At 39.3% G+C, this 12522-nt stretch overlaps 2 protein-coding genes across 10 annotated transcripts in view; one reads left to right on the top strand and one right to left on the bottom strand.

Annotated features, from left to right (window-relative positions):
* Positions 1-12522, bottom strand: part of NCOA3 (nuclear receptor coactivator 3) — a 103666-nt gene that overhangs the window by 29745 nt on the left and 61399 nt on the right. The gene's annotated exons all lie outside the window — the stretch shown is intronic.
* SULF2 (sulfatase 2) overlaps positions 1-12522 on the top strand; it is an 86521-nt gene that overhangs the window by 67305 nt on the left and 6694 nt on the right. For all 7 annotated transcript variants that reach the window (XM_054274415.1, XM_054274414.1, XM_054274410.1 and 4 more), the window contains 6 exons: positions 122-329; positions 5732-5975; positions 7777-7873; positions 9579-9673; positions 11694-11753; positions 12004-12173. In XM_054274415.1, coding sequence (XP_054130390.1) covers positions 122-329; positions 5732-5975; positions 7777-7873; positions 9579-9673; positions 11694-11753; positions 12004-12173 — 874 coding nt within the window. The remainder of the gene's footprint in view (positions 1-121; positions 330-5731; positions 5976-7776; positions 7874-9578; positions 9674-11693; positions 11754-12003; positions 12174-12522) is intronic.

Raw genomic sequence — 12522 nt, 5'->3', positions numbered from 1 at the left:
TTGATAATAGGTGATAGATGAGCCCCATTTTACTACAAGGAATATCTGATAAATTGCTGGAGCTGGCCATGAGACAGACCACAGTTGGGACAGATTTTTAATAACCAAATTCTTCTTCCAGAAATGGCAGTGTGTGGAAGATGCCAGTGGAAAACTCAAGCTGCACAAGTGCAAGGGAATGGCAGACTTGGCAGCTACAAGCAAAGGCAAAGGCACCTCCAATATTTTGCCCAAGTATTACAACAGGAACAGTGAAGACTGCAATTGTGAAGAGAATGAATACAAGCTGAGCCACATCAGACAGAGGAAGAAACTCTTCTCCAAGAAAAGTAAGCAAACCTACCGCATCTTCTGTCTCTGCCTTAGAAAGCTGTAGTTTGCTAACTCACATAATTGTCTTGACAATCATAGGCATTTAATTGTATTAGCATATTTCCTATGTATCTCAACCATGAAACAGCATGTCTCATATTGGACAATCAGAGTTGAGAATATCTGGCTGTAGGAAGAATGTTTCGTTCTGGGAAATGCAGTGCCTGTGCTGAAAAGGCAAATTGCGGACAGTGACATAAGCTGTGGAACATGAACAGTGTTGTACAGCAAATACTTCAATTTTCAGTAGCTCCTGCAATGCTTGGAACTGTTACTTCAGTAATTTATTTTCAGTGTGTATACTTTGTTATTGAGGCTGCTCGCTTCTAACATCCTTTTCTTCTGCTCAGTCAGCAGAGACAAGGCTGACTTTAAATCAGACAAAACAGCCAAAGGGGATGACTGGTTTCCCTGGCACAGGTTAGTGCTTTTTCAGAAAGCCCATTTTACTGACTCTGTGAAATCATAGTCAGACTACCATCTATATTTGAAATATATAGTTTAATTATAGATTAGAGGTAAACAGAAACATGGAATTATTAGTTACTTGTAATGTTTCTTTCATCTCACTCCACAAATACAGAGCTTTAATTGTTTAGCAGATTAGTCTTTTTATATCATGACACAAACTTGAAACACAGAGTTTAAATTTATTTTCTCCCATTATATTTGTCTTGCAAGCTGATTAGTAGTTACTAAGCAAATTCTGAGTTGAAAAACAATTAGTGGTTCCATCCAGTATATTCGATGTTTAAATATGTGCTACAGCCAACAATCTGTAAAGAACACTAGAATTTGTACTTATTTAACTAAATTTTTTTAAGTCACAGAAGGAATTAAGTCATGGGGAATCAACAGCAGTAGATGGAAGGCACTTAATGAGGACAGGAAAACAATTAAAGTGAGGGCAATGTAATGCTATCTGATAATACTTAACAGTTACTTAAGTACTTCTCATTGCGGCTTTCTAAACATTAACTAATTTTCACAACATGCAAAGGAGGTGGTTAAGTGTATAATTATCTTTAGGTTATGTATGTAGAAAGTTAAGGTAAAAAAAAGTGAAACTTGCTCCCTCTCACAGAGGAATCAGAATGGTGCTTTTCCCCTGTGTTCTGCTCAGATGAGACAGAGTTTATGCTACACCCTTCAGCTCATTAGCCTCATTGAACCTTAAGGCATATACTTCAGCAACACAAAACAGGATTGACGATCACATAGCTATTGCTTGTGTCCAAAGTAAAGTATTTGCCTCCACAGATGCTTTGTTTTTCCCTCTTCCCACATCTGGGGTGTGCTGTACAGGGAAGAGGTTAGCTTGGACCTATTGACAGAGACCTCTTCATTGGTGTTGGCTATTCTTCTACCTGCACTTATCTAATAAATCACATGCCAAATGTAAGTGAGCCCAAAGCTGTACAAGTCAAGGTGACATACCAAGTTTTTTCTAAATAGCTTATGTGGAAAACTGGACTATGGTTAGTTAAGAGAGTCACCTGGATACTCATGATGAGTATTTGCGTTTTTATGACCTGTTCTGTGAGACTTGGGATAAAGTGTGTTCTGTGCTGGTTTGCATAATTGTTAGGGCACCTTTGGGGTCTGCTACTCAGAATTTGATGAGTGCATGAGATTGGATTGCAGCCCTGCTTGAATGCAAGTAAATGCTATTCATTAGTTTGAACCACTGCCAAACAGAAAATACAAGTTTCTAACTGGACTAAGGGTCATGTCCACATTAATGCAGTAGTTCCAAGCAGTAGCAAAGTTTTGAAGGAAATGCCCTGATCACTCATTTCTGTTGTGCATAACAGAGATAGATTTGCAAAAGGTCATCTTATTGCATTCCAATCTACAGTCATTTGCAGAAAAGCAGAATGGATGCCCTGCATCTAGGGTGCATCAAGCATGTTGTAAACCCTAATAGGGTATAAGGATTGGTCTTTCAGAAAGATTGAAATCAGTTACATATAGTGAGAACAGATGGTCTGAAAGACCAGACTAAATTGCTGGTACAGAGGCTGAAGCACCAGACATTTTGATAAAATAATTACATTCTAGTGTAGGCGTGGTTTAGAATGCATTTTCAGGTGCACCAGTGCATTTAGCAGGCAACTGCATTTTCTAAATTGAGTAAAGTCAGTTTCACAACAGGACTGTGTCATATATGTGCGATTTGGACAATGTAAAAATACATAACTTGACTGTAAAGCACTTAAGCACCAGAAACCCATAAACATGAATATTTGGTATGTCTGGGTTTAGATGTCTGGAATGTTTCCTTTTTTGTCCTCTTTATTTCTTTAGTATGCTCTTGTTGTTATAAGTTCAGACAGAGCTTTGCAGTAGGTGGAAAGTTTAAATAGTGAGCTCTCAAAATCATTGGCTGTGTTGTGGCCTATTATGTTTTTCTTGCTGTGGATTTGATCTCTTCTTCCTGTGATGAGCGAGTGTATGTGATTAAAGGAATTCTTAAGTTGCATGTAGGAAAATGATGATAGGCCACACTGAATAGTAAAGAAACAGAAGTGTGTACAAAGAGTGCATTTTTATTCAAATTTCCCTGACAGTCATTTTACTTTTGAGGTGGTGTCAAAGCTGGATCAAAATGTCATTTTTATTAACATTATTTGTTACTAAAAATAAAAAGTTCATTACTTTACAGATAATGCATTTGAAGTGTTAATTGTGAGAATGGGATATAAGAAAGTACCTCTAAACTTAATCTATATTTCTAGACACTAGAGATATTTTTAAAAAAAAAAAAGCTCTTTTGTCTAACAAATGCAAAATACATAGATATTAGTGGAAAACTTTGTTCCTTTCAGGTTCCAGTGAAGACAAACATGCAGGTCAAGTGGTGCAATACCAGCTGGATGATTTGGGCTCTGAAAGCAGTTGACTTTCTTGACTTAAATTCCTCTGGACTCCATTTTACAACTCAATTTTGAGGTTGCAACTTCTTAGCAATACCATCCCTAAGGCAGCTGGTTTCTGTAGTAGTTGAGGAAGAGAGGCATCAGATTCAGAGAGCTTACCAAAGCCAGACTTTAGTAACCTGAAGGAAGGAGCATAGATGTTTTTGGCCAAATATTTAACAGCCCTGGATTGGCTGTTTGTAGGCTGTGTACAGAGGTAAATAGATTGGAGAGTAAAACCTGGGGGAAGATTGACTAATAAGTAATTAAACATTAGTATTGATGCCTGCAGTTCACTTAGCAGATGGGAGCACACAGTACCAATGAGTATTATCTTATTAAATATTTTAGCCACTTCAGAATTTGATACTAATCACAGCACTGAGTCAGCACTGTGGGTAACATGTTAGGATAAAGCAATAGAAGCAGTCCTTTATGAGATGCCTCACTCCACACCAATTAGTTAGTGCTAAGGCTGTGTTAGTTTGGCTGCAAAGGGAGGAGTAACCTGGCTCCTAGGTGTTCAAGGACATGTAGTTGATGGTTTCCTGGGGCCATTTACTGAGGTCCAGCGGGCTGGATTGGTGTATTAGACTTGGAAGGAAGATTAATTGTTAGCTGGCTGTGCTGAAAAAGATAAAATGAAGATATGATTAAAGAAATGGGAGTTTATACTTTAAATCTCATTGGTATGGGTGTAGCTTTTTAGAACTTCTTCCTACCTTGGAAAAGATTAAAGTTCCTGTCTCATTTATTCAAACATTTCCTGAATGGGTGCCTAAAATAGGGCTAATCATTTGTGGCTTTTTTTATCCCTTCAGCTGGGACTCACCTGGCTTAATATCAGCAGTAAACTTTGAACTATGCATGGAAAATGTGCAAAACCAGACAATCCAGCTGGTATTCTGCTTTCTCTGTGTGGTGCTGACAAAAATATCGTGCTTGGCCAAGTTTCAGGTGGGAGGAGATGTTTATTCTGCTTCCCACAGACTGCAAAACGACTTTTGAGACTATGCAATCTATCTGAAATGAATTTAAGGCTTATTGAAAAAAGTCATTCTGAATTAATGCCAGAGTTTGTGTGACAGTTAAGGTACTTTTTTGTCAATTTTGGTTGTTCAACCTCCGGTTCCATATTTCCTTTTCCTACTGCTTATTTTGCTGGAGAGATTATCCCACTGAAGAAACTAGCCTTTCTGTGGAGCATGGGATGGCAAGAAGGATCGATCTTCTCATTTGGCACATTGGTTGAATTTTGCCTTTATCAGATTGCAGAGGGAAGTCCCATCTCATGAGGTGTGCTGTGTGTTTGTCTCTTTAAATGAGAAGTGACCAAAGGATCTAAGGGACTCAGTTGTTTCCAGTAATATCTGTGGTAACTCCAAGCCTCATATACAGAGTATACAAGCCTCAGGCTCCCCTAGGGCAGAGAGCACAAGAGAGTCTGTGATACCTAGGTTGTACTTTTTCCTCAAGGAATGAGATGATTGTGCCTAATGAGTGACTCTCAGCAGTCACTGGTTGTGAGCAAGAAATACAGTCAGAGATGGACCCCATCATACAGCAGGGAAGTTTAAATGTGGATTTAGATTGCATAACTACGTTCTCTTTTTGCCATTCCAGACCAAGCAGAAGAGGAATTCTGGGGATTTGGGCTGGAACAGAGAACTTTGGAAAATAGTAATAGGGAAAAGATCAATGAGAATCTTGTACTGCACAGTGGCAATTCATAACAAATGTTTAATTTTGCTTTTGAGCTGCAAATGCAGAAGCAAAGTTTGAGGGAGTACATAGCACTGGAGAGTGGTGCTTCATGGAGAAACTGACTGTCTGGGCTGCACATCAGGGAAAGAATTGCAAAGAAAATAATTGCATGTGGATAAAAATAAAGATTCAAATATTAGTCCCTTCCAAAAAAATCAAGGATCTAGCCCTAGCCTTGAAGAATAGAACTGGGAAAAGGCCCAGGCTGAGACAACTCCAAGAATGTGTTGCAGGAATCCTAGCTGGGAAGAACTACGACGGACAGCAGAAAAGCACAGAGAACTGTTCCCTGAGGGTGACTGGCTGTCATTAGTGTCACAGTTAGTGCTTAAGATGTGACTGCCATCTGGTGATTGTGGGGGAAGAGCAAGCATCCATTTGAACGAGCTATTTGTTCTCACTGGCGCTGGACTACAGCATTTTTTTTCCCCTTTGCCATTCTTTTGTGTTTGCGTTGTACCTGCCCTCTCATGCTCTGAGGTATCCATCCATCCACTGGTACTTCCATCCATGCCGACGTTAAGGAAACAGCAGTTCACAGGAGAACTGCAACAAACACTGTCATCCAGTTAATTCCAAACAGCACAGTATGGGCTGGGGTTTTTCCTTCCAAGAGCCACAGAGAGGAGCAAATTGTAACATGCAGTTTCTGCTGCTCTTCCACTTTTTCCATGCAGAATTCAAACCAAGCTATGTCCGGAATCGCTCTATCCGTTCTGTATCTGTTGAGCTGGATGGAGCTGCCTATCACCTGGTTTTAGAGGATGGATACCAGCCCATCTTACCAAGAAACATCACCAAGCGGCACAAGGTGCAGAGGGCTGTTTTCCACGAGGAGGAAGATAGAGATATGGGGGAATATAGTGGCACTGGTAGCATTGCAGAGTACACAGCCCCTAGTCTGATCAAAGTGACCCACAGGTAAGTGCACACGCTAGGTTTTTAAAAGCGTTTGCTCCTTAAGTGACTGCTCTTTTCATAAATGTGTGGGTTGAAGTGTGCTAAGCATGTTTCATCCCTTTTGGATACTCAGTCTAGCCTCACTAAAATTCTTATTCCATTTGTATAATAGTCTTCAGTTTTGTTTTAGTTTGGTCAGTGAGGAGGGGCATGAAGCTCCTGAAGAGCTGCAGCAGTGCTTTTGTCTCCTGCATTGTGTGGAGACGGTAGCCACTCATCAGTGCATATGTTTCCAGTGAGAACAAGCAAAGGTGTTGGCAACAGGGGTGTTAAATCTGCATGATCCAGAAGAGGCCATACTCCTGCAAATGAGTGTGCAGTGGGGTAACCTGGCCTGGCTGGAGACTGAAGGCCCTGACTGAAGCATGAACTGGTTTGGTGTCACTGGTTGCTTTGTACAGAGTTTTCTGTAAGCAGTGCTAGGAGAGGAAAATCTGTATTATGAATGAAGTTGGATGGACCAGAAGCATTGGGAAATGGAACATACTGAGAGAGAGGGGAGGCAATTGTCTGACCACTTTAACAGCTAAAAATAACTTCCTTGGTGGTGAATCTAAGGACTGGTAATGTCTCTTCAGCTGTACTTTAATTAATTTATCACCATTTCCATTTGTGAGCTATCAGAAAATCCACCAATCATTATTGATTACATGTTTTATATTGTTTAATGACTAGCTCATGTAAACATGCAGGAGCCAGGTAGCTGCTCTTGATATCTGTGTTTTCCATTTGCCTTCTGTTGACAGAAGTGAATTAGAAAGTCACCAATATGACGAAATGTAGGCATCAGAGAATTGTGCCCTCTTATCCCAGCTCTCATGAATGTTCAGGACTCATAAATCACTGGTTTTTTCCTTCTGGAACAAATTAAATTTACTTTTGCTGCCTTAGTGCGCAAATCCCAGATTTTTACAAGGAACTGTCAGGAAGGTTGTACGTTATTCATGAGACTTCCCTAGCAGAAAAGAAGGCCGTGGGACAACATACATGAGGTGGTTTAAAGAAAATAAAGGAACATTGCAAATATTCATCTTTAATTTAAACAAGCATTCAGAAATGGCTGCATGGTATTCAACCCCTAATAAACTTTCCAGGTAAATCTGTCAAGTAGTGGTTTTTTGTTTTCTTCTTTATTAAGTAATTTTAAAAACTAGATTTCACTAGAAGTTAGTGAAACATAAAGATTTTATATTGTCAGAGGGTGTTTTGCTTTCAAAGTGAAGGAGATACCATTGAAAGATTTTATCACTTTTGTAGAAAATAGTAAAACTTCTTTGTTTCAGTTTTGTTTTCTTGTTTCTTCTCTTTTCTTTATGGTGTAGTAATGCATCTTACCTTGCTACTACCCCTGCATCACTTAATTATGCATCGAGAAATTGCTTCTGAGTAATGCTTTCAATGCTTGCTAATTAGTAATGATTATTTATGCAGAAAGTCTATTGAATAAGCAAGAATTCTGTGTAGCATGATTTACATACAGAAATGAAACAGTCAACAGGTTCTGCTTGATAGAAATATTCTCATTGAATTTTTCTACCTAAAAATTTCCATGGCAACTGCAACCCAGACTTCCTTCCTGGTTCAGAGCACACTTGTATTTTCTTGAATGAACATTGTTTTTTGAATTCTGCATGTCATTTCCAATCCATGGTCTCATTTGTCCTGGAGCTGTGTTATTAAGAGCAACTGTTTGCATTGCTCTGTGTGTGTGTGTGTGTGTATCCACTGTAATAATAAACACTGTTTGCTTTTCCCTGCCAAGGTGCTATATCCTGGAGAATGATACCGTCCAGTGTGACACAGATCTGTACAGGTCACTGCAAGCTTGGAAGGACCACAAACTTCATATTGACCATGAGGTCAGTGATGTTTTCCGTGTGTGTTTTTAGCGTTGTTTTCTGTGGGGTGATAGGATCATGCTGACTATCTGTGTCTGCCTCTGGGTGTCTTTTTACCTCCATGGAACCTTTTGAATTTGCTGGCTAATTTCAGAATAGACATTTCAGAAATAATTAAATTATTACAAGTTTGTGAAGACAAGATGCTGAGTGGACAGAACTGCAACTGAAAGCACAGCTGAGAAATGTCATATGCCTTATCAGGCAAGTAAGACTTAAAGCTGTCCCTATCCTGGGAAAAAAATCAATCTGAATCTTTTTATCATCTTAGTAGTCCTGTTCCCCAGTGGGGAACCTGTCAAAACAGTCCTTCAGTATCAAATATAAAGGCCCAAGGAAAAGTGAGCTTCATTAGTTTTGGTGCTTCTAGAATTAATTTCTTTCACTTGCTACTGCTTTTCTTAACCTTGGACTTTCGAGTTGAATTTTTTCATAGGATTATGTATATGGAGAATTTAGAGGTAATTTGCTGTACGAAATTTGCCAGTAAGACTTTATCTGACATTTTTGCCACTAATATTAGCTCAAACCCTTCAGTGTATAGTGTATGAAAGAGGGTCTAAGGACCAGGTAAGGATGGAACAAATGCCAGAGAGAAGCATAAAGGATGGATGTCCTGTAATCTCTTACCAAATTACATAAATTCACAGTAAAGTTCTATGTAAGAACTTCTTGGTCCCCCTTTTCTTGTAAAGATTGACATACAGGGCAAATACTCAAAAACTTACTAGTCTGCTAAGATTAAAAAAGGGCAATTTTAATATTACCACGGTCCTGTAATTGTTTTTTCTTCAGAAAATGAAGCCAATATAGAGTGTCAAAGGAAATGAAGTGTGAACACACTTCTGTCCAATTGTGTTCCTGATTTAGGGTCACAGGGCTGGGTTCTTTGTCCATTTTCCTTGAACACTCTGCCCTGTCTCTGCTTCAACAGTCATGAGCTTCTACTACACCTATGGTTACTGATGGCCAATGGTAGTTCTGCAGAGACTGTTGTTCACATTAGATTACTTTGATTTTTCTGCTGTGCAGAGGCCTGCAATACCCGAGTGGAAGTGAGCCATGTTGTATGTAAGTCAGACTGAGCAAAAGCAGGAGTTTCATTCAGTGAAAAAAGGCAGTTAAAAATAAACCTCAAGGGTGGCACAATTAACTGCTGATTGCTATTCCATGCGTCCAGACACTGCTAAAGCTTGCTATGCAAAGTGACAGAACCTTGCTGCTTTGCTTTTCAAAACCTCTGAAGAGGGGATTTCAGATCACTCCTGCCCTATCCCCTTTCCAGTGTCAGAACACGCTGAAATGTAATGACTTTGTTTTCCTTTGAGCAGCCTTTCTCCCCTTGTGAATGTGCTGTAGAGAGGCAAAACCAGAGTGGATGCAGGAGTGTCTGTCTACCTGCAACTGTGTGTCCCCTCATTCCAGCAACAACGCATTCTGCTTTCAGAGTCAAGAATCAGAGCAGGCAAACTAAGCCAGCTTCCTCCTGCTGTAGTTTCCTTCTGGAAAGTGAGATAATTTGAAAATGCTTGTTAGTGGTGAGAGCCACGGAAGGTGCTGAAAAGGAAGCTCTTGGTGACAGTAGAATGAGTTTGAGAAGGTTAGAATAGCCCTAAATCATGCTGGTTTTTTTCAAACTCTGTCTTGGTGCCTTTTTTTTTTTCAGATTGAAACTTTGCAAAATAAAATAAAAAACCTGAGAGAGGTGAGAGGTCATCTAAAGAAGAAGCGACCTGAAGAGTGTGATTGTAACAAGCTAAGGTATTTTCTGGTATACTTCTGAATAATTATTTGTAGTGTGGAAGTGTAACTGATTTATCAGATCTCACTGATCTAACTGGTTTATCAGATCTCACAGGAGAGATCAGGATCTTGTTTGTTCAGTTGTGCTGACTGTACTCCTGTGTACACATTTAGGGGAAGTGTACACAGGCCGCTGCACAAGTACAAGGCCCACTGTCTGCCAGGCAGGAGTTTAATTGGACAATTGAGCTCTTGCTCTGCAAATAAGCACAACAGAAAATCTTCCAAAATCAAAAGGTAACCCAAACAGAATTTGCCCCTGAGAAAAGCTGTTTGGAAGGAGACCCAGGAGCACCTTCTCCTGCTCATGGTGATGACAGAGCCAGCTCTGAGGCTCCTCAGAGCCAGATATCACTGAGAGTACTGCAGCCACAGTGGCAGAATAGTATGAGTATCAACAAAAAAAAGAAAGCTGTATCTGAATGGAGTCATAACTGCATGGCAGCTGTGCTTTAGCTGTGCTTAAAGCACTTGTTACCTAGTAGACTCTGTGAGAGGGTGTGGATAAAACTTCTCTGTCCTATTGGTGTCACAGAATGCCTTTTTGAACATGCTGAAAACCTTGCACTCTACAGATCCAATGTTTATAATTGTTGTGGACTGTGGATGTGGCCCATGTGGATCCTGCATCAGAGTTGCAGCAGCAGATCCACTAAAATATTGAGATCATCAATTTCTTGGGTTATGGGAGCCCATGTCAAAAAAGATGTATTATTCTAGATGGTAAACAGACAGAAAGTTTATATTGGTTTATAATCCACTGCTTTCAAAACTGATTAACTGAGTTTACTTAATATGTACTGTAAAGATGAAGTTATTTTTCGTGAATGTTTTATAGAAAATGTAAAAAATGTTTATTTTCAGACTGATACACACAGATTTGTGCATAGCATTATTGAGATGATTAATCCCACTGAAAGCAAAGAAATTAATCATCTGAGTTACATATGGTCAAGTGTTTGTATTGCGATTGCTTTGACTTAGTATTTAGAATAAGTTGATGAAATCCCCAGCATCTATGCAAGATTAAAAAATTTACTGAAGAAGATAGTTCTTAAATAATCTTACTTTGTTAATTTGTTATACTAATTAAACTTATGAAAGCTCCCAAAAGTTTTAAGAATTTAAAAGATTTGTTTTGAAGGAGATTTTAATCTGGCAACTAATTGAATTCAGATGTACTGTTTGGAAAACAACAGTTATTAAATTAAGTTTGCGTTTACTGATTTGTGTATGTAGTAACTTTATCAATAAGAAAATATTGCCAGTGACTGTGGCTGTTCTTTTTTTTAAACTTTGGTAATTCCACAGAAAGGAAGTTTATGCAATATACTGTAAGAGTTTCTTGAGAGGCAAAGCAGTGGTAACCCAGCGAGAATGTGTATGTCTGCTTGCACTCTGCATATCTCTGAATATATTAGACAGTGCTCTTGCTGGGACAGTTCAAGCCATCTTGTTCAAGTTTCCCTGAAGCTTTCAGCTAGTAATAATGGAGGACACGCCCACACCCCTTCCCAGCCCTACAAAGTACAGCTGGTATTGAAATTTTTGCATTTGTAAGGAAAATGACAGGAGGGTAGTATAAGCTTGTCATTATCAGAACAAATTAGGGAATACTCTGTTGCAGAAATGTAATTTAATTACAAATCTATTTATTCTATGTGCCTCATGTGGGGAAACAACCAGTTAAAACTAAAATAATAGTAAATTGTAGCTGGATGTGGATGTACATTGCAATTCAGTGTTAGCACACCAAGTGTCACTGTGGACAAAGGATCTGAGGAAACAGAGACACAGTGAGGCTGGGAAGTGCCTGATCCAGTCGAGCAAGGCTGCCTTTATTCATCACATACACTAATAAATGGAAGGGAGAAGTGACACTTGATTAAATCTGCTTCAAATCCAATATGATAATGTTCTAAGAACAGGAGCAGTTGTCTTGCTGTTGTTCACCAGCAATGCTGTTTTTATTTTCCAGTTACCATTCAAAACACAAGAGCAAACTGAGACACAAAGGATCCGGTCTTCATCCTTTCAAGTAAGTGAAGGCCTGTTCCTTTGAGAGAGGATGTGCAAAATGTAATATTAATATTACGTCTGTACGCACCAGTTACACACTAGGCAATGACTCTACAAATGCAGAGTCATCTCCATTTGTATGAAACACCATTTAAGTTAGAAATGTGGATTCTTTCTCTCTGAGTGGCTTATTTTATTAGACTTTGGGGTGTTTTAGCTATGTTCAAGTCTAACAGAGTTTCCATGATCCTAACATTTCATGTGTGCAGGAAAGCCCTACAGGAGAAAGACAGGCTATGGCTGCTGCGAGAGCAGAGACGGAAGAAGAAACTGCGCAAATTGCTGAAGAGAATCAAAAATAATGACACATGCAGCATGCCTGGTCTGACCTGCTTCACCCACGACAACCAGCACTGGCAAACTGCTCCCCTGTGGACATGTAAGAGTACTGTAAACTAAGGAATAGGTCAGCAAATTTTGGCTAGGCTGGGCTGGGATGTTGGGTTGCTAGTAGTTACTGGTTTTATTAGCTCTGTAACCAAAGCCATACAGTCTTTTCTATAGTAAATAATCTCTGTTTTCAGTGTTGTCATTATTGTTGCACAAAAGGCAAGGAGGTAAAACCAACTGCAAATAAGCTACAAATTATTGAATACTGTACACTGATCTGCAAGGTATCTCACCATCTGGAATGTTTCACAACCAGAGAAAGGAACTAGACAAGATGCTACTGTAATTAGAATGTGGATTTGGTATGCACAGAACAAGAAGCTGATGCTGGAATGCAT

Source organism: Melozone crissalis, unplaced genomic scaffold (assembly GCF_028551555.1).
Source record: "Melozone crissalis strain CALT ecotype California unplaced genomic scaffold, PUWL_Pcris_2 ptg000017l_1, whole genome shotgun sequence".
Classification (NCBI taxonomy): domain Eukaryota; kingdom Metazoa; phylum Chordata; class Aves; order Passeriformes; family Passerellidae; genus Melozone; species Melozone crissalis.
The sequence above is the reverse complement of the archived record's forward strand: the minus strand, read 5'-3'. Positions and strand labels throughout refer to the sequence as shown.